The 25,552-nt window shown below is 39.2% G+C and overlaps 1 protein-coding gene across 4 annotated transcripts in view; it reads left to right on the top strand.

The window, feature by feature from the left end:
• The window catches only part of PTGFR (prostaglandin F receptor), a 42,677-nt gene extending 26,974 nt beyond the window's left edge, over positions 1–15,703 (top strand). For all 4 annotated transcript variants that reach the window (XM_075003328.1, XM_075003333.1, XM_075003329.1 and 1 more), the window contains exon 3: positions 11,006–15,703. In XM_075003328.1, coding sequence (XP_074859429.1) covers positions 11,006–11,311 — 306 coding nt within the window. In that variant the 3' untranslated portion in view covers positions 11,312–15,703. The remainder of the gene's footprint in view (positions 1–11,005) is intronic.
• Positions 15,704–25,552: the final 9,849 nt, after the last annotated feature.

The following is a 25,552-nucleotide window of genomic DNA, read 5'->3' on the forward strand; positions in this document are numbered from 1 at the left end:
GTCCGCTTCACTCCCCTGGTCGCTTCTGCCTCTGGCTTTTAAGCCTGCTGGCCTCTCTCAGGCCCTCCCCATATGAGTCACACAGGGGAAGGCTGATCAAGGAAGCAAAAGGTCAGGCAGGCAGTCCCAACTGAAACTCCCTCCACCTGGAATCATGCTCTCCCCATTTTTAAGCCACCTTTAAAGTTTCAGTATTCCTTATCCTGTGGTTTTGGTTGGGGAAGATGACCCATTGCAGAATCATCTGGAGTCAAGCGGAGGGTGTTCTCCCACATAATGGCTTTGTCATGGCTTCCTGAAGGACTTTTGGTATTTCTCATCCTTAGCCCCTCCTCTTTGCCATTGTTTTGTTTGCTGTTGGTTTCTCTTTCTGCAGCCTTCATTGATGATTTAATTCTGTGGATTCAGGCAGGATAGTCTCATACAGGTAACCTAAGGAGTGTATGATATTTACAAAAAAAACACACCTAACTCTTTCCTTTTTCACATGTTACAAACAACCTTACAATGGCATTTTTATTAGCTGTGTCTACTCTAGAGGTTTTGTTGACAGGATGGTGTTGATGGCTGTCACTACCTGCATGGGGAGGAGATCGAGCACACAAGTAAGGGGATGGGCGGGGTGTCCTTGGCACAGGTGGGCTCCCGTCCTTCATCTCCCCACCCCACTGGCTCTCTAGGTACCCTCCGTGGGTGGCTGTCCCCCACCTCCGGCAGTGGGTCTGTGTGTGGGGTGGGATGGGATGGGATGAGGATTCCCCCTGACCCTGCTCCCCAAGGATCCCCCTTTTGAGGAGTAAAGGGACTTTGAAGTAGCATGGGCACGTTGAAGTGCCCACGGCTGCATGCATTCCGCCACTTCGACGTTTGAAGCTGTGAAGTTGCCATGGGGGAAATTTAGCCTAATGAAGTGCTGCATATTCACTGCAGCACTTCATTAGTAATCTCCCATGGCCCTGGTTACCATGCCCCCTTTGAAGTTGGAGGCAAGTATAGACACATCCATAAAGAATAGGAAGTGAGTGTAGCAAGGAGTACTGCAGAAAGGGATCAAGGGGTGATAGTGGACCACAAGCTAAATATGAGTCCAAAAAAAAAAAAAAAGCAAACATGATTCTGGGATGCATTAACAGGAGTCTTGTGAGCAGACGACACAAGAAGTCATTCTTCCGCTCTACTATGCGCTGATTAGGCCTTAATTGGGTTATTGTGTCCAGTTCTGGGCACTACATTTCAAGAGGGATGTGGAGAAATTGGAGAAGGTCCAGAGAAGAGCAGCAAGACTGATTAAAGGTCTAGAGAACATGAGCTGAACATGACTGAAAGAAGTGGGCTTGTTTAGTTTAGAAAAGAGAAGACCGAGAGGGCACATGATAGCAGTTTAAGAAAATAAGAATGCTCATTACTGGGTCAAGCCAAAAGTCCATCTAGCCCAACATTCCATCTGCCGACAGTGGCCAGTGCCAGGTGCCCCGGAGGGGGTGGACCAAAGATAATCATCAAGCAACTTATCTCCTTCCATCCATCTCTAGCCTCTGACAAACAGAGGCTTGGAACAGCATTCCTACCCACTGGTTAACAGCCGTTTATGGACCTAACCTCCATGAATTTAGCTAGCTCTCTGAGCTATTTTGGGCTGTTTCTACACAGGCCACTTTCTTTGAAAGTGGCATGCTACTATGCAGCCCAAAATATGCTAATGAGGTGAAGATGCAAATTTCCCCACACCTCATTAGCATAAAGTCACATGATTTGGAGTCCAGAAGACCATTTTTTGGGAATTTTTGGGAAGAAGGGGCCTCCAGAAGAAGGACTTCCTTCCGGAAGACCCCCCCCCCCCCCGGGGGCCGTGCTTCTAAAAGGTGTTTTGGAGTCCGGAAGAACGATCTTCTGGACTCCAAACATGTGACCTTATGCTAATGACGTGTGGGGAATTTGCATCTGCACCTCATTAGCATATTTTGGGCCACGTATTAGCATGCCACTTAAGTTGCCTTATAGTCCTCGCCTTCACAACCTCCTTTGGCAAGGAGTTCCACAGGTTGTGACTGTATGCTTTGTGAAAAAGAACTTTCTTTTATTAGTTTTAAACCTGCTACCCACTAATTTCGTTTGGTGTTCTCTAGTTTTTATATTGGGGGAAAAAGTAAATAATTTTCTTTCTTAACCCTCTCCACACAGCTCATGATTTTACATACCTCTATCATATCCCCACTCAGTCTCCTCTTTTCTAAACTGAAAAGTCTCAGTCTCTTTAACCTCTCCTCACATGGGACCTGCTCCAAACCCCTTATCACTTTAGTTGCTCTTTTACAAGTACCTAAAAGATTGTTACAAGGAGGAGGGAGGAAAAAAATTTCTTCATAGCTGCTGAGGATAGGACAAGAAGCAATGAGCTCAACCTGCAGAAAGGGAGGTTTAGGTTGGACATTACGAAAAAATTTCCTAACTCTCAGAGTAGTTAAACATTGGAATACATTTCCTAGGGAGGTTGTGGAATCTCCGTTCCTGGAGATATTTAATAATGGGCTAGACAGACATCTATTAGGGATGGTCTACATCAGGGTCTTCAACCTGTGGCTCTTTAACGACTTCTTTGTGGCTGCTGGCATTATAATTGCAAAGTTAAAAAAACAACAACAACAAAAAATCAAACCCCTCCGGATTATTTTTGATAAACGGTCAAAGTCTATAAATCCCAAAATGAAAGACTTATCTCTAATTAGCAAACAATATGTGATCTTGAAATGTTGGATAACTCCCCCCAGCATCCACCAGAGAGAATTAGGGTTCGGCAGTGGAAGTCAGGGAGATAGTGGTACAAACACACACATAAAGTGTGAGAAAATAAACTATGTAAAAAGTTTGTGAGCATACTGCAGTAAACCTGTATTGCATCATTGTGTGCTGTTTTTAAAATGGGAGTTACAAAACGTATGACTTGATGTTGTTTGTTAAGGACTGTCTTGTATTCACATTCTTTGCAGCTCTAGAATTGAGTTTTTTACCGAATTGGAAAAAATGGTGGTTCTTGCTATTTTGGGTGCCAATCATTGTCTTGATGGTACTTGGTCCTGCTTTCAGGACAGGAGACTGGACTCAAGGACCTCTCAAGGTCCTTTACAGTTCTAGTGTTCTATGATTCTATGTCTAGGAGTTAAATACAGGCATCAAGCTGTGCCCAGTAATGGACCACGAGAAGGAAACTGTCCAGCTCAGTCTTCACGCTTCTGAAAACCATGGTCCACCAACTGAGCATTCTGTAGTGGGAACACACGGTTTAAAGCTCTATAGACCATTTTTTTTGTAGTTAAAATGTTTGATCGTGTGTATTCAAAATAATTTCCCCTTCATAAACTTTACTTTTATATTGTATTCATGTCTGAAAATACAGCATCATAATGGTAATACATTCTAAGTAACAAAAGAGACACTGATAATATTGGTAAAGATGCTTGGAACTTTGTTTTATTTATCTAGTGGTTTAGATAAATTCTTGTGGAATCTGTGTCGTTTACACGTATGTCAGATGGCTATACCCATAAAGAGCTCATAGTAAATTATTTATAAATAACTGTGCAGACAGTGTATTTCTGTCTCTGTTTGTTTGCATAAAAGCTGTCAAAATGCGGATGGTGAAAATATCCCAGAAACTTTTAATGAAGCATAACAAAATAAACCGTAATTGCACTGCAGATTCTCTTACCAGGAAGTCATGAAAAGAGCAGACTCTTATACCACCTCAGCAACTGCACCAAGAACTGCTGATGCCTGCAGGTCAGAAGTTGCTGGATTGCCAAATAGTAAATTATCACAGATACTTATTTTGCTTAGAATTATGCTGATGTAAACTTGGAATAATTTCTTGGACCTTACAACAGTATAAAATGGGTGTGAGATCAGAATCTGCTCCATGAGCTTTATAAGATGATCAATGTTCATTGATCTAAGTTAAGAGATTGTATACTAATGTCAGGTAGATCAGTATTCTGTGTCCTAAGACTTTTGAAAATGTTAACTTTATTCACTAATCAAAACAAATATAATAAATGTGACCTTTGATTATCTGACTGGAAATATATGAATATAGTTGTAGGCTTTTCCTTTGGCATTCCTCATCACATTGCTGTACCTGAGCACACCACAAACATTAACAAGTTTTAGCTTCACCATACACTTGTGAGTTATGTTGAACTCCATTTTAGAGATGGGAAAACTGAGGCACAGATTAAGTGAATTACCCAAAGTGACACAGAATCCATTTTGGGGCACTTCGAAGAGGGGAATGTGATCAAAAGTAGTTGGCATGGATTCACCAAGGGCAGGTCGTTCCTGACCCATCTGATTAGCTTCTATGATGAGGTAACTGGCTCTGTGGACATGGGGAAATCAATGGATGTGATATACCTTGACTTCAGTAAAGCTTTTGATACAGTCTCCCACAACATTCTTGCCCGTAAGTTAAGGAAATATGAATTGGATACATGGTCTGTAAGATGGATAGAAAGCTGGCTTGATGCATGGGCCCAACAGGCTCAATGTCTGGTTGGCAGTTGATTTCAAGTGGAGCGTCCCAAGGATCGGTTCTAGGGCCCTTATTGTTCAACATCTCTATTAATGAGCTGGATGAGGGGATGGATTGCACCCTCAGCAGATTTGCAGATGACACTAAGCTAGGGGATCAGGTAGATACATTGGAGGGTAGGGATAGGGTGCAGAGTGACCTGGACAAATTGGAGGATTAGGCCAAGAGAAATGTGATGAGGGTCAACAAGGAGAAATGCAGAGTTCTGCACTTGTGATGGAAGAATTCCAAGTACTGTTCTAGAATGGGGACTGATTGACTAAGTAGAAGAGCAGAAAAGGATCTGGGGATTACAGTGAATGAGAGGCTGGATATGAGTCAACAGTGTGCCTTTGTAGCCAAGAGAGCTAACAGCAAATGGAGGTGCTTTAGGAGAAGCATTTCTAGCAGATCTAGAAGTTGTTATTCTCCTCTGCTTGGCACTGGTGAGGCTACATCTGGGGTATTGTGTCCAGTTCTGCCCCTAAGGATGTGGATGCATTGGAGAGGGTTCAGCAGAGGGCACCAAAAATGATTAAGGGTCTGGAGCACATGACCTGTGAGGAGAGGCTGAGAGATTTGGGCTTATTTAGTTTGCAGAAGAGAAGACTGAGGGGCAATTTGTTAGCATCCTTCAACTTCCTGAAAGAGGGCTGTAATGAGGATGGAGAGAGACTGTTTCCAACGGTGACAGATGGCAGAACTAGGAACAATGGCCTGAAGTTATGGAAGGAGAGGAGTAGGTTGGATATTAGGAAAAACCAGGAGGGTGGTGAGTCACTGGAATGCATTACTGAGAGAAGTGGTGGAATCTCCATCTCTAGAGGTTTTTAAGTCCCAAATTGATGTAGTCATGGCTGGGATGACTTAGTTGGAGTTGATCCTGCTTTAGGCAGGGGGCTGGTCTAGATGACCTCCTGAGGTTCCTTCGAGCCCTAGAATTCTATGATTCTAAGTGCATGGCAGAACCAGGAAGGGTGCCTAGATCTCCAGCCAAGTTGCCTTATCCTTTAGGCCACTGCAATCTGGGTATTCTCAGGCAAACCTAGGCATCAGAATCTTTCCTGCATCAGATACCCAGGGCTCTGCATTTTCCTTCACCATACATTTTCCCAGGATAGCATTCATCACACCTATCCAGAGTGTGACTGCTCTTTTTCAATGTAACTGTGGTCAGCAGGATAGTCAGTGAAATGATTTGTGTAGCTTGAGTACCCATTAGCAGCAAACAGACATAAGCTTGAATGTGCATATATTGGGGAGACTCCTAGCTGGTCTAGATCTGGTGTATCTTCAGGGATTCAAGTACGTCTATGCCAGTTTATACCAATGGAGAATCTTTCCCCTTGTATTTCATTTGACTGTAATGCAAGTATTAACCTGTTAACTTTGTCATTATTTCTGGTTTATGTGGAAAAGAGAGGATAATCAGGCCAATTATTTTGCACTTAATTGTCAAGTTTTCATCTTGCAGTCCTTATTCATGTGAGTAATCTTTACTCAAACAGTTTTACTGATTTTATTTTTTTTAAAGATAAACAGGTGCCATGTTTTCTTTTCTCTTGATAGCTTTCTTTACTGTTTAAAATCTGCATACTTAGTGTAAATTTAACTACAAAGACCACATTTTCTGTTAGTGTAAGTGAGCACATGTCATTTACACTGGCTGAGGATGTGGCCCATAGTTTTTAAAATAGGGAGGAAGAGATCGTTAGGGAAAAATACAAGTGGAAGACCAAACAATGTTGCAAATACTGCAGTGTAAAACGTGCGTGTGTGTATGTAGAAATATATGCATCGTGTGATGTTATTCTGGGAACTCTTTGCTTTTTAATTGAATAATATAAAATAAGAAATCAAATCAAAACGTAATTATTGTGTGGACTCCACTTTGCTTCAACAGTAACTTAAATTTTCCATTTATAAGCTGTGATGCTTTTATCTACAGTTTTATATTCCGTGAAACTTGGGAGCTATCAAAGAAGTGCTGACGCCAATTTACATATTGCACTGGTATAAAAGACGTATATAACTTCTTAAAAGTTCCATTGCTGATAAAATACTACAATATAGCATTCTCTAGGCAGCTTGTACTGATGGTTACAGCTTTAAGTACAGTACATGGCTTCTTATAAATGCCAATTATAGAGATTTCTGGGAGTGCCAAATATTTAAGTAACTTCTTCAGACCTGGAATAAAAAGTAGACGGATTATTTTACCACAAGTTTCGGGGAGCTATGCAGCACTACATTGTCACCCCTCTGTATGGTTAATGATAAATATAATTTGGCCACAACTATCAGATCAATATTCAAAAAGTATCTTAGCTGTATAAAAGCTGCTCAGACCATGCACTTGCACAGAAAATACGTTATTATACTGGTTTGTTGTGAAACCTGTGGGAGATGGAATGAGAACTTTGTAAACCATCCATGGTATAGTAAGGCTATAGGGGACTGAGAGGCACCGACAAAACCTGTCGAGCCTAATAATCTTGGGGTGGGGTGGGGGAAAGATTGCCCCAAATCCATGAATTCTTATATTTCTATATAGAAAGTGGGACCCTAAGCTATTGCTGGTGCTAGCACATTTTTGCCCCAGCATATATTAATAATGAATAGGAGAGGCCTCCTTAAGCTACATGGGGCCCTACGCAATTACTTAATCTCCTTATGCCTAGTACCACCTCTGCTTTCCAGATCTGTTCTCTTGGTGGCCTGCTTTTATGCCTTTCTTGCAGCACAGGAGAGAGCAGCAGGAGAGAGATGGGTATATATTCAGGGTTAATGTACAAAAGCCAGTACCAGAGAATGTCCTGTTTCATAACTAGCTGTGAAATGTGCTTTTGTTTGTCTAGTTGGTTTGTAGTTGTCCAAGTGGTGACCGGAATGCAACTAGCTGCTGTGCTAGCTAGCCTATTAGTTGTTCTCATGTCATTGAGAGCCAACTGGAAGTGAAACACAAGCAATGTGACATTTCTCTTTGGAGGTGACGTAGAATCTTGGCACCATTTTATTTTAGTTGCGCTGGAGGAGGCTGAAGGATGTAGTGTTCGCCTGAAGGATATTGCTGGATCACAGAGTACCAGATTTCAGAAGTGCAAGCTGTTCTTCTTTTAAATAGGATCAGAATCCAAACATATGGCTAATAATCAGAAAATGTCTCCTTTTTTCCTTCTACTGAGCATAAACAGGAACTCTGCATAGAACGAAAGTATTTTAAATAACATGATTATGAAGCAATGTTTTATAGTTATTAAAGTTTTTAGATAATGTCCCTTTGTTTTAATATGTTCTATTATATAAGGATTCCAAAGTGGATTTATTTCAACACTTTATGGAATGTATAAATGACAGCTTTTTTTGTGCGGGGGATTACACATACCGATTTTTTTTTTGAGGAGATCAGACTTGTTAAATGTAGATCAATCATTTTTGCAATTACACCTTACCAAATAACGTAAAGCATAAACATTCTTATTTCAGATTCAGGTAGCTTTTTCCTGATCTTAAAATGATGCAAAAGAAAAATTTCACTATCAAAGTAAATATGATTTCTTTGTTTGAGCACTGTAATGGAAAACTGAACTTCTTGAAAGCGATGAACACTGGAATAGAAAAGATTCATAGAAGTTTTATAGATTAATATTCTAAAATGTATCATATGGAATTAAAAATAATACACAGCTTTAATAAAAATAATTAATGTAATTTGGTTTCCTGGAAAGCTATTCAATTCCTTTACCCAGAAATGTACAGAATTCCAATTTTGATTGTTTAAAATTACTGAATCCAAATCTGAACAGTAACAAGCAAATAATAGGTACGTTTGAAACCTGTATTTGAAGAAAATCTTACATTTCATAAAAAAGACACACCTATAAGTGTCTGCTTTTTGTGTTCTTTTTATCATTGTTTTAGGTGTAAATTCTGATACAGTAAAAGGTTCGTTATCTGGCACTTTAATATCCGGAACACTTGGTTAACCAGCATCTGCCATAGAAGGCAATACAATTCCCCCTTCAGTTAACTGGAAAAATGGCACCATTTTCCAGCTTGTGGAAGTTCCTGAGGCAGTAAAAGAGCAGTAAATTACAATATTATATACAGTAGCACTTTTAATAGGCGTAGTGTTAAATAATGTTATTTCATTTCTGAAACCTTCTTTGGAGTTTGGTGAAAAAGATAGAGTAACTGGCACATTTGATTAACTGGCAACCCCATTCCCCATGCATGCTGAATAACAAAGCTTTTATTATACCTTTTTCTTGTGTTTCCTTTTGCTGTAGACTAGTTTATACAACTACTTGCATAAGTGAGTGGGAGGTTTGCAAAACTGAGCTTTCTAATAAATAAAATGAAAAGCCCTCATGAGAATAGATCCTATGCAGAAGCCCCAAGAGTCATCCAAGTTTTGGTGGCCTGTTGATGTCCGAGAGGAATGTGCCCAAAAGTTGTAGAGTGAAAAGCAAGGTCAGAAAATTTGACTTAAAGCTGTTTATACTGGCATGGCACTCAGACATTCCTAACTTTTACAGAAGTTCCCAGCCATCTTCCTGCCAAGCTTACCAGCTTTTTTCAAGCAGTCTCTGTGGGTCCTCCAGTTCTTTCACATGCTCATATTGAAACATTCATATATATATAGATCAGTGCGTGTTCTTTCTTGGTTGCACCCTTCGACTTGTAGTCAGATGCAGTGCTCTCCTTCTTTGTTATAAATTGGGTTCAGGAACTAGGAATACCAGAGGTTATTTTAAAAATGTCTAATGAAGAAGTTGGATTCTTCAACGGTAGTTTTCTTTTCCTGCGCACTCTTTTCTTTTCTCATGTTTCCTGTTTGTGCAAATAGTAGACAAGCCCCTGAACAGACTGACCCATCCTTGCAACACCTGATAGATCAATGTAGTCACAGCATCACTTATAAAGTATCTTGTTTCCTAATTACTTTGTCTAACTCATTTTATGGGCTTTGGAACTGATACTCAGTAGTTCTGTGTTCTTTTTGAGTCTTATAGAATTTGGACTTTGTTGATCTCCGACTAAAAATGTCTCACACTTTTAATATTGTTGCTATGAAGGGACAGTTTAACATTCACAGCGGATTGTGGGGTTGATTGACTCTGCCAGAGGAATCCAGGTTGCACGTCCTTGGTAGCAGAAACCCTAATGACATGGAACAAGACACTAGCAGCCTTTGCTTTTGAGAGAGGTGTGCTAAAGTTACCCACAGCAGCCCAGAAAGTGGTGAAACCAGCCATGATGAGGACCTGGTCATAGCGCCTTCAAGAAACACTGAATCTCTGTCTCTCTTGGGCTTCACCTGTCTGAAGTGGTTCCATTGAACTGCATCTGGAAATGAAAGCTGCCTTCCTGTGAGGGAACTACAAGGACAGGCAGTAGGAGTAATGCTAGAATACAGGTGTAATTGACTTCCAGTGCTTATGAGAATGAATTAAATTTTTTGGGTGTTCGTTAGCGAGAGGGAATGGATTACTGGCTTGCACATCAGTTTTGTCATACATAGAAAGTGCCTTTTTTTTTTACTGTTGGTGTAAATCTTGGCAGAGGCAGCTCAACCCTTTATCCTTGAGGTAGATAAATTGCAAATTAATGTGCATGAAGCCTTAGAAAATGAAGATCTTGTGCTCTCTAGAAAGATTTATATTTTCAAACTCTGAGAGGCTAGGTCTATGTGTAAAAATTTCCCAAGTGAAAACGGCCAGTATCCATATAAATGACAACCTACATCTGGAGACACCATGGTATAATTTGTAATATTTACCTCAGTATCACTGGCCACTACTCCTCCCTATTTTGAGCTAGTTGCCAGACCTCATTTGAGGGGTGGTTCCATTTCAGTAGCTAAACATCACAGCTCTGCAGAGGAGGGTAATTCAGTTTCATAAAGGATTTTGATATTTAGTTCCATTCCATTTTGAAGAAAGTTTCAGATTTTTGTTTTTCATTCCAAAATGGAATGGAATTCCAGAGCCAGGGCAATTCATGGGGGAGCGGGAGAGGGTGGCAGGAGGTGGTTGCCCCTGTACCGTGGACTCAGGAGAGGTTGCCAAGAAGCCAGGTGAGTGAACTGGCAGAGTGCTAGCCAAGGTTCTGAACCCTGCTAGGGTTCAGTGGAAACTTCAGTAACATTGGGCTCTCTTTGTAAAATGATCTGATCTTGCCCACTTAGAAGTTTGATTGAAATAGAGCTCTGCTGGAAAGAAATTTTCTGATTAGCTCCTTTAAACATACTTATTTGTTTGTGGGATAATTATGGGACGTTTTTCAGTATGGAAATGTACTATACTCATGCAAAGAATTATTTGGTTGCTGAGCTTTAATCTGTGGGAGGATTATCAGTTTGAAATAGTCACTTCAGTCATTTGCATGCTGTTTTAAAATGGTTTTCTGATTATATAATTAAAATGTTCCATTTTCCAGGTGACAATGGCCAATATTGGAATAAATGAAAATCGGTCAATGGAAACTTGTGAAACAATACTTTTCGCTCTGCGAATGGCAACGTGGAATCAAATATTAGATCCCTGGGTATACATTCTTCTAAGGAAAGCTGTGCTGAAAAACCTCTACAAGATTGCTAGGAGATGCTGTGGAATGCACGTCATGAACTTGCATATGTGGGAACTCAGCTCCATCAAGAATTCTTTAAAAGTTGCAGCAATTTCTGAGTCACCGGTTAGTTCCAAACAAATAAATCCACAGCCACTCAGCTCGACGGGGCAATAAAATCAAACACTTTGTATGAAGAAATAATGGAGGTGTAATGATCATACATTGAGAACGCCTTTTAAATTTGCTTGTCTGTGTCATATGAGGGTAAGCGATTTGGTACTCGTTTCAGATGTTGAGTGGTTTGGTCTTGTTTACCAGTTTGACATTGCTGTTCCAAGATGTGCACTTGAGTAATTGTGACTGCCCTAAAAACACTTTTGGGTGAAAGAAGTGTTTTTCAGAAATGTGGTGTAATCAGATGGGACAGACTTCAGAAAATAGTTCGTTCCACATCACTGTGCCTGCAGCAGCAAAAATACAATCGACGACTCACTACAGAGCACAAAGTAGAAACTTTTAAGTGGGGTGTCATTTGAGCATAGATGGTCACCGGTGCTAGGCACAAGGAGCAGGTGAGGCAAGCATGGAGGTTAGAAATAAAGAAGGTAATCTTGGTTATAGAATGGCACCTCAGTGATTGAGTCCTCATAGTTTTTTAAGGCCAGAAGGGATTACTACAATTACCTAGTCTGACCTCCTGCATAACATAGGATTCCACTGAATTAATTCTGGCTTCAAATTCAATAGCTATGATTAAATTAGAACATATCTTTAATAAAACATCCAACCTTGATTTTTAAAATGTGCAGAAATAGAGAATCCACTCCACCTCTTGGTACATTATTCTGATGGCTGATTAGCATATTATTTCTAATCTAAATTTGTTCTATCTTAAATTATCAGACATTTGATCTTTTTGTATTTATGTCTGAAACATTGAAGAACCCTCTGTATGAAATTTTTGCTCCCAATGTAAGTACTTACAGAGTGTGATCAAGTCACCCCTTCCCTTCTCTTTGATTAGCTCCTTGAGTCATTTACTATGGGGCCTGTTTTCTGTTCATGTAGTTGTTTAATCCTTCTCATGGCTCTTCTTGGAAACTCTCTTCAGTTTTTCAACAGCTATCTTGAAGCTTGGACCCCAGTTTTGGATGCAGTATTCCAGTGCCAGTGGTGGTTGCACTGTCAAACACAGAGGTAAAATAACCTCTCTAGTTAATATTCATGTTTTTACTTTTAAAAATTTCATTAGCCTTGTGGCAGAGTATTGATACAGCAGATTATCTGATATGACCTCGCAGTCCTTCGCAGAGTCACTGCTGCCACACACAAGAGTCCCGCATCCTGTAAGTATGGCCTGTGTTCTTTGTTCTGAAATGTATGATTTTACACTTTGCCAAGGTAAAATGCCTGTTTGCTTGCAGCAATTTATAAAGTGTACCCTGTACTGGTGAGCATCCTTTTCATTGTTTACCACATTCCCAGTCTTCATGTCTTCTGCAAATTTTATCAGTAATGTTTATGTTGTCTTCCCTCTCACTGATAAAAGTGATAAGTAGCATAGGGTTGAAAACAGATCTTGGGGTGACTCTTATTGTTTTTGTTTACAATTACAATTTCAGACCTGTCAGGCAGTTTTTGACTCGTGGAGGTTTATTACTATTTTGCTATACCACACTCAAACTAGGCATGCGCTTTCTTAGGACAGATGGAAAGTATTGATCCAATCCTGTAACATTTACTTATGTAAGGACTCCCTTTGAGGCTAGTAGCAAACAAATTTAGATCTAAACTCATGTGAACCTATGTAAAGAATAGAGTTGGCCAAAAAGCTTCATATCTTTGTTGAAACATGTCACCAGGACAGCTACAAAAACATATACAACAGGGTGGATAAAAAGTGATAATTAAAAAAAAATTAAAATCAGTTTTTGGTTTTTTTATAATCCCTAATAAAATACAAAATTTCTCATTTAAAAATAAGTTACAGTTAATTCTCATCACAAACATGCTGCACATGTACTTACTTTCTCCTAAAAACAAAGTAGTGGCTTTAGTCCACCCAGCCTAACTACTAGTTCTTGCTTGTTAGAACTTTTGGGCTTTCAATTTCTGTTTCTAAGGAGACAAACAGTGACACATGAAAAGAAATACACAGTTTGGATGCGATTGTTTTTGTTCCATGCTTGTGTGGTGGTAGACCTTTCCCACACACAACAAAAAAGTTATCTGAGACATTGTTTTAAAGACAGAGAGACAACATATAGGAAAGGAAGGAGGCAGCATAGAAAAACTGTGGAATGGACTGGAAAGAGAAGGGGAAGACATTATTCAGCACACACAGCTTCCTCAATTCCCTCAACCCCCACTCTTGCCACAGAAAAATCCTCATGGCTTCTGGCCATAAGAGAGATCCTATCTACAAGTATTTTGAAGAAACTTGTTCCCTGGGTAAAGGAAACAATATCAAGAAGTGCAAGAAGATCCAGGGTCTAGTTGCAAGAGTAAAATACAAGGAAAACTGCATATTGGGGGAAAGTAATGTGGATGATCATGTGGATATGGCTGAGTGAATTAACTGGTTAGTAACTTAAATAATAAACTTTGCAATGCAACATTCTTCAAGACTTTCTCGAAGCTTTTTTACTATAAATATGATTTGACAAGTGAATTCCCAAGTTGTTTCCTCTGTTGGATGTGGCTAGAAAAAAAGTTTAGCTTTGCTAATCATTATGGCTTATTCAATTAGTTGTCTAGGTTTAGAATCTATCGCTCAAGTATGCGGTAAGAGAAATTTAGAGTTGCCTGTTGTCACTGAGTGTCATGCCCCTTTTTTTTGGAAAATGATGGCCATAGACCCTAATAGTGATACCTTAAGTGTGTTCCCTAATTTACCTCAGCATAAATCAGTTTTTCCAAGGGAGACCCATTCTATACTTGTTTTCTCAAAAAACAGAAGTGCCAGTGAGTTCAATGGAGTTTACTCCAAAATTAAGTACATTTTAAGCACAGTCGGTCTATATAACTTGACTTAAATGAATATACTTTTTGTTGATTTAAATGATGATTTAAATCAATCCACCCTGACAGTACACCTGTTTTGTGTGCAGAGGCCCATGTTAGTGCATGTAAACAAGAATTTGCATGAACCAAATGGGCACTATGTGAGCAAATGTCAGTGTGGCTTGGCATATGCTTAATTTTTACAGGCGTAAGTCTGCCTTCCTTTGCAAACTTAGGATCAAAGACTGAAGTGCTGAATGTCTTCAGTGGAAATTGAGTACTCAAGTACATATGTGAAAGCATCCAGAATCTTGCAAAAGAGCCTTTCACAACTAATTTTTACGTAAATCACGTATGCTTATTGTTTATCACTTGTTTGATAGCAAAGTACAATGTAACTTTAGTTCCAGCTGTTTGAAAGTCATTTGTTCAGTAGTATGAAAATAAAAAGCACAGTAATCTGCATTGTGATTGCAATTAATGCTACTAGCAGCAAATTATTGCGGGCCAATTATTAGTTGAGTGTTTTGGAAGATATTATAAAAACAAAAGCTACAGTCATTCAATTAGGAGAATCATCCTTCCCCCTCCTATTGAAGTCAGTGGTAAAACAGCCCTTGACTTCAATGACAATAGGATCAAGCCTTTAGAGACTGTGGAAATTCACAGCGGAGTGTGCAGTCAGTCTGAGAAATTAGGTAACAGGCAGGCATTCCTGAAGAGAAAGGGGTTGATACAAGTGGCATCATTGCTATTCAGTATTGATTAGGATCCAAAGGAGGAGAATCTACAGTCCAGTCACCAGTGTTGTCTGAGGTTGGATGAAGCGCATGATAAGAAGTGGATTGAGTGTAGCACAAAAATAATGACCTCCCCCAGGTGATTTAATGATGTATCCTTGCTCACATTTATTCACAAAGGACATGTGACTGGCTTGGATACAATGAGGATTGCTAATTGATGCACATAATTCATTAAAGACCAAAAAAGCACTTAACAAACACTGATTAGTCGGTCATTGTAACATAAGTGAAGGGAGAAGAAGCTTTGATTTTGTGACTGTACTGTGTTTAGTACCAAAATGGTGGTAGAGTAGAATGTATAAGCAGTGAAGTGTTGATTTGGATGGAAAACTACAGTGTTAACTTCACCTACTTCACTTCATCTGTAACTGTTTCACTTCTGCAAACTGTTGATCCAGAATCTGTGCTGACACCCTCCCCATGTGATTCCATTGAAATGATTGCAACTATGATGTAGTGCTGAAAGTTGCCTCCTTACTGTACATTACACCACCTGTTGTAAATGTGTCTAATAACGTAAATAAGTTGTTTGTCCTTTTTAGGATGAAAATTTTGTTTCATGGGCTGCAGATTAATGTGCGATTGAGATACTTGACCAGTGAATGAAACCTATTTGTGTTCCATTGTGTTGTGAATAAATATATCTTGTGTACTTTCATACTGGCTGAATTGTAAAAAGGTTTAACTTTATATGTATATGTGTTTTCATATATTCTGTGTATTGATAGCTATGGAATGTAAATTGTAGAGGCTCATTAAACTTATTCAAACAATGTCTTGAGAGCTGTGATATTTTACAATGATAGAAAACCTAGTGTATTGAAAAAATAATAGATTACAGCTTCTAAATGTGCTTTCATCATGATTTTGGTCCTTGGCAGTCAGTAAATTTCACAGTTTTGGTAGCCATGTGCTTTGAAGAATTAAGGCTGAAACCTTGTTCATATTACTTTCACAAATAGCCCCATAGAAGTAATGGGCTGCTGCTGTAAGCAAGGCAGGTAGTATCTGGCCATGATGCCTCAGTCTTGCAAGATATAATCCACACTGGAGTCAGCAGGATTCAGCATGTTCCAGGAAACAGCCAACTATCAACACCCTACAAAATGGGCCCTTTTTAGAGGTAGAACTTGGAATTCAAGGAATTTCCTCTTTGGATGCAACAGGCAGAATAAGTGGGATTTGTATTCAAACACCTGCAAACAAGACTATGCAGAATGTAGCCTAAAATGTACTGCAAGCTTTACTAAGTGAGGTTTCTGACTTTTGCTGTTTCTGTTTTATACATGATGGAATACAGGTGTGAGGATATATGGCATGGTCAGACCCATTTAAAGTAAATTATCAATCTGTCAAAAAGAAAAGAAAAAGAACAAAGCTCTCTGTTCTCACTAAGTAAGATAGAACTTCTGACTCCCAGTTGTATGACTGGCTGGGAGGAACAGTCCTTTTGTTTGGAACAGAACGGTGTTGCTGCACAAGAATGGAATATTTGAACCTTGGCCAGTCTGAAATACTAAGCAGTGCAAAGTTCTGAAATGGTATGCATAAAGATTCTTTATTCTAAGGGACTGGTGCAAATAAATGTTGACAGCAGCACTTCATATTCTTGAGAGTCTTTAAATACTACTCCTGTAGAGGAGAATAACAACATGAGATAAAATTGCAATACACACTGGCAATGAGAATTTGAATGCAAACTTCAGATGGAAAATCTGTACAGTAATACGTGGATGTCAATTAAAAACTCAATGCAGTTATTCCTACCTTTCTGTGAAAACATTTTCAACGGTAGCAGAGTTATCAGAGCACAGTGTGTTAGGAGTTGTCCATATGCAAGCTTAGTGTATTTGCAGTGATCAGGGTACTGCAGGTGCATCAAATAAGACTATCCTATCTACTGAAGCATGGCTAGTTAGTGCTAGCCGCTTTTCTACATGATAGGGAAAGGTTAAGTATTTCTGGGTTGTGGTAGTTACTTCGGCGTCAGTACAGATGCTGTACAGTGTGGAGGAAAGCCATGTTGAGAAAAATAGTGGAAAAGGATGTTGGTGATTACTTGGAGGGGAAAGGTGAATATGTTGTAACATCATTTCACTGCATATGTACCTGTGGAACTCAGGTTTGTGGCCATGCTCAGAGTATAAGGGGAAAAGGAAGCTGAGGGAAGAGCTGGTCTGCATAAAATATTCCCCTTCCAAAGCAGTAGAATTAAGAACATAAGAACATAAGAATGGCCATACTGGGTCAGACCAAAGGTCCATCAAGCCCAGCATCCCATCTGCCGACGGTGGCCAATGCCAGGTGCCCCAGAGAAGGAGAACAGAAGACAAGTGATTTATCTCCTGCCATCCATCTCCTGCCCTTGTTATGAAGGCTAGGGCACCATACTTTATCCCTGGCTAATAGCCATTTATGGACCTGACCTGCAAAAATTTATCAAGCTCTTTTTTAAACCCTAATAGAGTCCTGGCCTTCACAGCCTCCTCGGGCAAGGAGTTCCACAGGTTGACTGTGCGCTGTGTGAAGAAAAATTTCCTTTTATTAGTTTTGAACCTACTACCCATCAATTTCATTTGGTGTCCCCTAGTTCTTGTATTATGGGAAAAGGTAAATAATTTTTCTATATTCACTTTCTCCACACCATTCATGATTTTATATACCTCTATCATATCGCCCCTCAATCGCCTCTTTTCCAAACTGAAAAGTCCCAGTCTCTCTAGCCTCTCCCCATATGGGACCCTTTCCAAGCCCCTAATCATCTTAGTCGCCCTTTTCTGAACCTTTTCTAATGCCAATATATCTTTTTTGAGGTGAGGAGACCACATCTGCACGCAGTACTCGAGATGTGGGCGTACCATAGTTTTATATAGGGGAAGTATGATATCTTTTGTCTTATTATCGATCCCTTTTTTAATAATTCCTAACATCCTATTTGCCTACCATAGTTTTATATAGGGGAAGTATGATATCTTTTGTCTTATTATCGATCCCTTTTTTAATAATTCCTAACATCCTATTTGCCTTACTAACTGCCGCTGCACACTGCGTGGATGTCTTCAGAGAACTATCCACTATAACTCCAAGATCCCTTTCCTGATCTGTCGTAGCTAAATTTGACCCCATCATGTAGTACGTGTAATTTGGGTTATTTTTTCCAACATGCATTACCTTACACTTACCCACATTAAATTTCATTTGCCATTTTGCTGCCCAATTTACAGAACACTGCTTCATAGGTTACTGCATGTCCACCAATGCCAGAAATGTCTGCTCCTTCTAAATCTTTCCCTTCTCCTACAGTCTTTTTCCCACAATATCTTTTATGGGAGGAGGGGGGTTGTTTGTCAGATGCAAGCAGCTGGTGCCCTACAGTGGTCATTTAGCAACTGGGTGCTACTTGCTGTATCTACCTGTCAATTGAGCATTTTTAACTATTGTTATTTTCCTCCAAGTTTTTCATTTCCTACATCCAAGAAACCACATCTTTATTTCGTGAAAAGCCTTTTTCATATTTAATAGACTACTCAGTCCTTCCTAAGTCTGCTATTGTTGGGATAAATGAGCTGCAGTTTAAATATTCTAAATTGCAATTATTTTTAAATAAAAGGAATTCTGTAAAATGAAATAACACAGTGGGATATCTTGCAATACCACACTCCAAAATACTTTTGCTTGATTATTTTCATCACAAAGTAATTTATGGTAGAACAACTGCAGTTTATATAGAGTGAGCTTCCATTTTCTAGGTGTGAGGCTTAGACTGCTGAGTGCCTAATTCAATGAAAATGGGATTTAGGAGTTTGTCTTTTAGATGCTTTTGAAATTTTTATCCCAAGGTGCACGTTCTGCAAGGTCTGGATGTGGCTAAGTTAATCAATTATCTTCCTGTGCATGGGTCTACAACACTGATGATTCTCCCTCTGTGGCCACATTATCACAGAAAGTTGACCTGTGGTACACAACTCTAGTTGCATGAATAATGTAGCTAGAGTAGACATGCCTTAGGCTGAGTTAATGCAAGGTGTATATACCAAGGGGTGTTGACAGGTGAAACTCTCCCGTTGACTTACTTTACTCTTCTTATCAGGAGTAGACTACAGGGGTTGACTGCAGAGTGACCTGTGGTTGATTTGAGGGGTCTTTACTAGACCCACTAAATCTACCACTGGTGGATTGATCTCAAAGCATCTGTTCTCTCTGTAGTAGCCTCTGTCCCTCATATTTTCTGCCTGGGGAACAAAATATTCTGATCTCCTGTAGGCTATCATACTTTTGTATCATTTCAGTCATTGAGTTTAGCATGTACGTACTGGGTGGTGCAGATGGACTATGAGATACAGAGGGTACACTAGGTGACTTAGTGGTCCCTTCTGGGCTTAAACTCCATGATTCTAAATCAGTCTTGACTTATCAATATTAACTCAAACTTTTCATTTGAGGGCAGTTACAAATAACTATCATTCATTTGTAGGGGTTGTCATGGACTGCACACTCTCCAGTGTGTATATGTTATATAGATACTGAATATCCAAATATATATGTAGCTACTGTCTTCTGATATATCTGAGTTTGTAAACTGGGTCAGTTTGTAACACTGGTAAATAATGAGATCTAGGAGAAAAATGCTAAACCTGACTCTCAGTTCAATGTAATCACAGTTATAAATCATTTTCCCATTACTGTTCAAGCAGCTTGGATTTGTTTACACAAATGTTTGGGGAGGCTCTTTTAGTTTGTAAATACAGCAGGTATTCATGTGCAAATGAATATTTAAGTGAGCATATTGAGAAGTGAATGGGCATATTTGTGCCACAGTGCTTGCTTGGTCATCTATGTATAGCTGTGCTCAGAGGGGTAGCTGTTAGTCCTTAGCTTCACAAATAGCAAGCAGTCCTGTAGCACCTGGAAGACTAGCAAATTTATAAGGTCTTGCCCACAGAAGCTCATGAGCTAATTTGTTAGCCTTTTAGGTGTTACAGGACTGCTTGTTGTCTGTCTGTCTGTCTCTCTCTCTAAAAATAAATATGTAAAAATAAGTTCAGTTCTTGATGACAATTTGGTAGGAGACAAGGGAATGTAAATTGTGCTAAACACTGTGTGTTTCCCACTCAGACAGAAAAGGATATGGATATTTGGATATTGTGCATCAGATGAACCGGATCTTTGTCCACAATAGCTTATGCTCCAATAAATTTGTTAGTCTATAAGGTGCCACAGGACTTGCTGTTTTTGTTGGTATCTGGAGGTTGTGTTTGGATCATACCTAATGTAATAATTGCAAATTATTTTTATTACACTAGTGCCTAGAGATCCACAGGAATGGCCAAACTTGATCAGACCCAAGGTCCATCTAGCCCAGTATCCTGTCTTTCAACAGTAGTCAATGACAGGAGTCCCAAAGAAATGAACGGAACAGGTAATCATCAATTGATCTTCCCCATCACCCCTTCTCAGCTTCTGACAGAGGCTAGGGAAGCCATTCCTACTCAATGTGGCTAATAGCCATTGATAGACATATCCTCCAAGAATTCATCTCTCTCTGTTTTGGACACTGTTAGAGTTCTGGCCTTCACAACATCCTCTGGCAAGGAGTTCCACAAGTTGACTGTGCTTTGGATGAAGAAAATTGTGGCTCAAACCCTATTGTGCATACAATATAAAAACATGTCCAATAAAAAAGGACAAACTGCTGAGTTCCTAATCCTGTAGATACAAAGGCTATGGTCACACAACAGCGCTCTGTCAACAGAAGTCGCTGTTGGAAGAGATTTCCACACAAAACTTCTCTTAACAGAGTGTGGCTACACACAAAAGCAAATTGGGAGAGTGCTCCATTCTGTTGACAGAGCAGACAAACTGCCCGGCTGCTCTCTTTGCAAAACAGGCACCCAGAAGCACAGCAGGCAGGGCTGCCCACTGTTGTGGATGCCCTGTCTGTCGAGAGGCCCCCAGGGGACATTTACACAGCTTTTTTGTCAACAGAACTTGTGGACAGCAGCATTATGCCTCAAATACCATTTTGTGTGCACATTCCATGAGTTTTGTTTACAAAACTGGGGTTTTGCTGTCAAAACTTGCTAGCGTAACCATAGGCTTATTAAGGGTGCTTTGGCAAAAAAGGACAAGAAAAATTGAAATTTCCAGACCAGCTTTTCCTGAAATGCTTTTCTCCTTGAAGTTCTGGAGGTTCGATGTCCCAACATTTCTTCCAGTTTTTCTCCTGTTTATAAAGGTCGGGTTGTTGCCAGTGATGAAACATAAACCATGTCATGTGACTTAAAAGTTGCAAGTCTCACAGCTTGAATATGGAGCCCCTGATTTTCAAAGTTACTGAGTTCTCCTCACTACAGCTTGCAACATTAAAAACAAACAAACAAAAACTACAAAAAAAAACTGACCAAAAATGCTTGTGTCAATAGTTGAAGCAGCTTTACTTGCTTTTTTATTTTCTTTTAAGAACAAATAAACCTACCAACCTCTCTATTTTCCCACATAGGATAACAAATGTTGTAGGTCCCATGTAAAATATGTAATCAGCACAAAGGTTAAAATGTAAGAGAGAAAAATGTCATTCCCAAGGTAAGTTAAAAAAAAAATTATTAATACAAATAAGTTACACAATACTGTGAATGTATTCAATGTTTTGTTTCTTTGTCACAGTGACAGAGACTTTTAAAAAGTATTTATTGCTGGCAGTCACAAGCAATATAAACAGGTATCTGTGTTTAATTTCAGCACCATGGTTGCAAAACAAATATTCACTACAGAAATGGGCTTCACATAAATAAACTCATGAAGGGAAATTGAATGATTTACTGCCAAAATTAGAGTAACATTTGAGCTGTTTGAAGGTACGTTATGAAAGATATTATTGCTATAACTTACAGTAAGTAGATCTATTGTATAATAGCCTAAGACTGATAGTGCCCCTGCTTTGCTACATTCCCCTCCATTGTACGAATTGTATCAGAATGGCCATTAATGGTGTATGATCTTTTAATGCCAATGTGACAAATAACTTGCATTATCATCATTTCTGTCTGACTATGCTTAAAATTCGTTACTAAACTAGATATTTACAACTTAAAAACCTTCCTTCTCAGATTATTTCAGCTTTTAGTTCTCATGCTTTTGCTTTAAATGTTGAATGGATACCTTCAGTGAATAATCCTGGTTTTAGATCTAAAGTCTGGATCTCTTTGACCACTGAACCATGTTCCATGCTTACAGAGGGCCCAAAGTAGCCAAATTCACAAGTGGCTGTACAGAGGTAAGGTACATATTTCAAAGGGCAGGGGACCCCAGTGATGTAGTAAATTAACCAGTGGTGTGTAAGAGCTAATTTAAAATAGCTCTCCACAATGGTCTTGTTCTGTTTTATGCATCAGCAAAATCCCTAGTTACTCTTATAATCCCTGACTATTAAAGATCCTCCTTCTTTTCTTCTTCTGATCCATATGTTCGCAGAGCCCTTGCGACCAGCTACTAAGTGCATTCATTAAAAAGGGTTAGAGAACTGCTGTGGCAATTCTCCACCATTAAAACTAAAAAAATAAAAATTTAACCTTTTTGACTTCAAGGCACAGCTCTTAAAATCTTATTCATTGCTGAAAACTTGTAACTCAGAACAAGCAATGTGATTTTTAAGGTGTATTCAGGTTAAAACAACACATTCACTTCTGGAAATGTCTCTCTCCCCACTGCGATGTGCTCCCCACCCCCCATGTTTTATAGTTACACCTCCCTGCAAATATTTCAGGCAATCACTCCTATTCTTGCATTATGATGTCTGTAGAATCAGAGATGGGCAAGGGAATAGCACGTGGAGCAGTAGTCACCGAGTTAAAAATGAGAATGTCATCAGGAACCAACAACCCTCAAATACATATTTTTTTCCCTGTTTTGTGTTGTGCATGAGTCACTGCGAGTTTTCTCATGTCATTAGAATGAAGCTTCCTGGGCCACTCAGTGCTGTTTTTCAAAAAGCTGGAAAGTTTGAAAGGATCGACTGTGACAAGAAATGGTTACTGGCTAACTATTAGTTTTTCCTTTCACAAAACTGTCTTTGCCACGTGAACGAGTAGTGGCAGCTTTGCATGGGGGCAGACATAGCACTGGAAAGTGTAAAAATGTTTTCAGGAAAAAGGAAATAATTCTAAAAGAAACCTTTCCAGATACCCCTGGTTTGAGAAGTGGTGATTATCTGCTGAAGAAAACATCCACCTCAACTCAGGATAGTGATAAAGTGACAGATTCTCTGTTGCATTCCAACTTGTTTGGGCCAATTGGTCTTTGTTTAGAGAGTGTATAGTGGTTGAGAAGAGCTGTTATCCAAAGGCAAGAAGGTGGGGTTAGCACTGCTCTAGCATCAAGTGCTGAGCGAATATATTTTCTGTCCTATTCTCAGACGTGTCTTTCGTGCAAAGAGTAGTTATATTTCATATAAATATGTCAATCACCAATACACACTTCTTTCCAGTAATCCATCTTCTCTTTCAAAAATGCATTTAAGCAAGACAGGACCATTTTTCTGCCATGGCATGTGTGTTGTTTCAGTTGGAACTGGAAAATCATTCCCTCCCAGAGCCTTAGAACAAAGCTAAGTAAAGTATTTTTTTGAAAGGCTGTAATGTGCAATATTTTTCTTCTTTAATCTTTCTGAGTATTTGATCCTGCTCCATAGAAGGCTATGGCAGAACTCCCACTACGTGCATCAAGCCCTGGGTGAATAGTGGAACACTATGAAAGAACTGTAGCATAACAACTTCAAATTTTGGGAAGTACAGAGATACACTTTTAAATGACTTCCCCTCTTAGAATATAAATATGTCAAGCCCCTGCTCATGAAGCAGAAACAATACTATATGAATTAACAAAACACCAGGGATGACAATAAGCCACTCTGTACCATTCATACGCTTCCAATAGGCTGAAGATTATTTGTATAAATGATATAGCGATTAATAATAATTAACAAATACACTCCAAGATGTGAGGATCAGTTTGCAAATGATTTGCAAACAGAAATAAGGATTTTTTGAATAGAATGTTATTTGCAGTGAATAACTTCATAATTACAAATTGCATATAGTTTATCCAAGGCATTTCCTACTTGCTCTTTATTTCAAATTTTTTCAGTTTAACTGTAAATAATTTTAAACAATTATAAAAACCCAAGAATGGTACAATTTTCACATCCTGGTGATAAAATCAAATACTGATTGTATACTTATTGATCCTTGGTTATCAATTCTATTTTTAAGTAACAATTTCTAAAGTAAAGAAGTTGGTGGCTCAGGAGAATGGATTGCATTTTCTCAAAGTCTGAACTTGGGGAAAAATATTGTTATGGGCCATATTCTTCCTATTGTATACAAATAAAGAATATATAATCCTCACACCATGGTAAGTCTTGAGCAGCATAAACTAATAGCTAAACTAATAACAAAAAGTAAAAAAAAAATTCACTGAAGAAGGCAGATGGAGCTGGTAAAGGACGGTATCTATTTGTATGCACACTTTATCTTTTCTTTCTGGAGCAAGACTTGGAGAGAAACCAATTAGATACCCAATCTGTAAAAAAGGGCTAGAACAGTTCTAGACAATTAGATAGGGTGTCTAAGCCTGACCTTGATGCCAGGCTAAGATTTTAGAGATGTTAATGAGGGATGAGATCACAAAACGTCTGGAAAAATATGACCTGGAAAAAAAATGGGTCAGCTTAGCTTCTGTAAGTGTGAAGCTAGTTCCTGATTTGTCTGGGATACTTATTTTTGAGGAGCTAATGCAAAGAACAGATGATGAAAGCTGTGGGTGCAGTCTGCTTAGGATTTCAAAAAGATGTCTGACATAGTCCAGAACAGAAGATTGAATACATAAACTTAGCCCAGATTGGCCTTGAGATAAAAAGGGAAACTACCAAATAAATGAAATGAGAATGGTCAGGGTAAAGCAGGTTAATATGCAGATTGCATACAACAGTAATCAGCAAAGGAGCCAATACCTTAAACTCTAAAATGGGAAGGGGTCTGGGATCGTGGAAATCCAGGTGTTTTCCAGGAATTGGCATACAATCTTTCACAAGAGCAGTAGGATGTGAAAATCATGATGTTGCTGGTGATTTCTTCTCCATATCCTGCTACATTTTGTCACATCCCTGAGCAGCAGGAGACAGCATGATTACTCAGGAAAACCATGGATGGGGGACAATGTGTTAGAGCAGTGCTTCTGCACGTTTTTCATTCTGCATATCAGAGACCCCAGAAGGACTGCCTGGCCTCCTATCATTCCCGTCCCCACTGCTCCATTCCATGATGATCCATGACCTCTTGTTTGTTATATTTCAGTGAAACAATGAATGCCTAGAACACCAGGGGTCAGCAACCTTTCTGAGGTGGAATGCCAAAATTTGACACTTTTGACCTCTGTGTATGGTCCGAGTGCCAGTGCTACTTTTTAAAGTCACTAATAGTCCTACCTACAACAGCTTCATTTAATAGATACATTCAAATGAAAAGCTTTACCATTTAGGTGGTGGTTGATAACATTAGTTGGTCTTTTGTTAATCCACAAGCAATGTGGCTTTCAGTGAGCTCCCAGCTGCATG

This window comes from Carettochelys insculpta, chromosome 9, assembly GCF_033958435.1.
Source record: "Carettochelys insculpta isolate YL-2023 chromosome 9, ASM3395843v1, whole genome shotgun sequence".
NCBI lineage: Eukaryota > Metazoa > Chordata > Testudines > Carettochelyidae > Carettochelys > Carettochelys insculpta.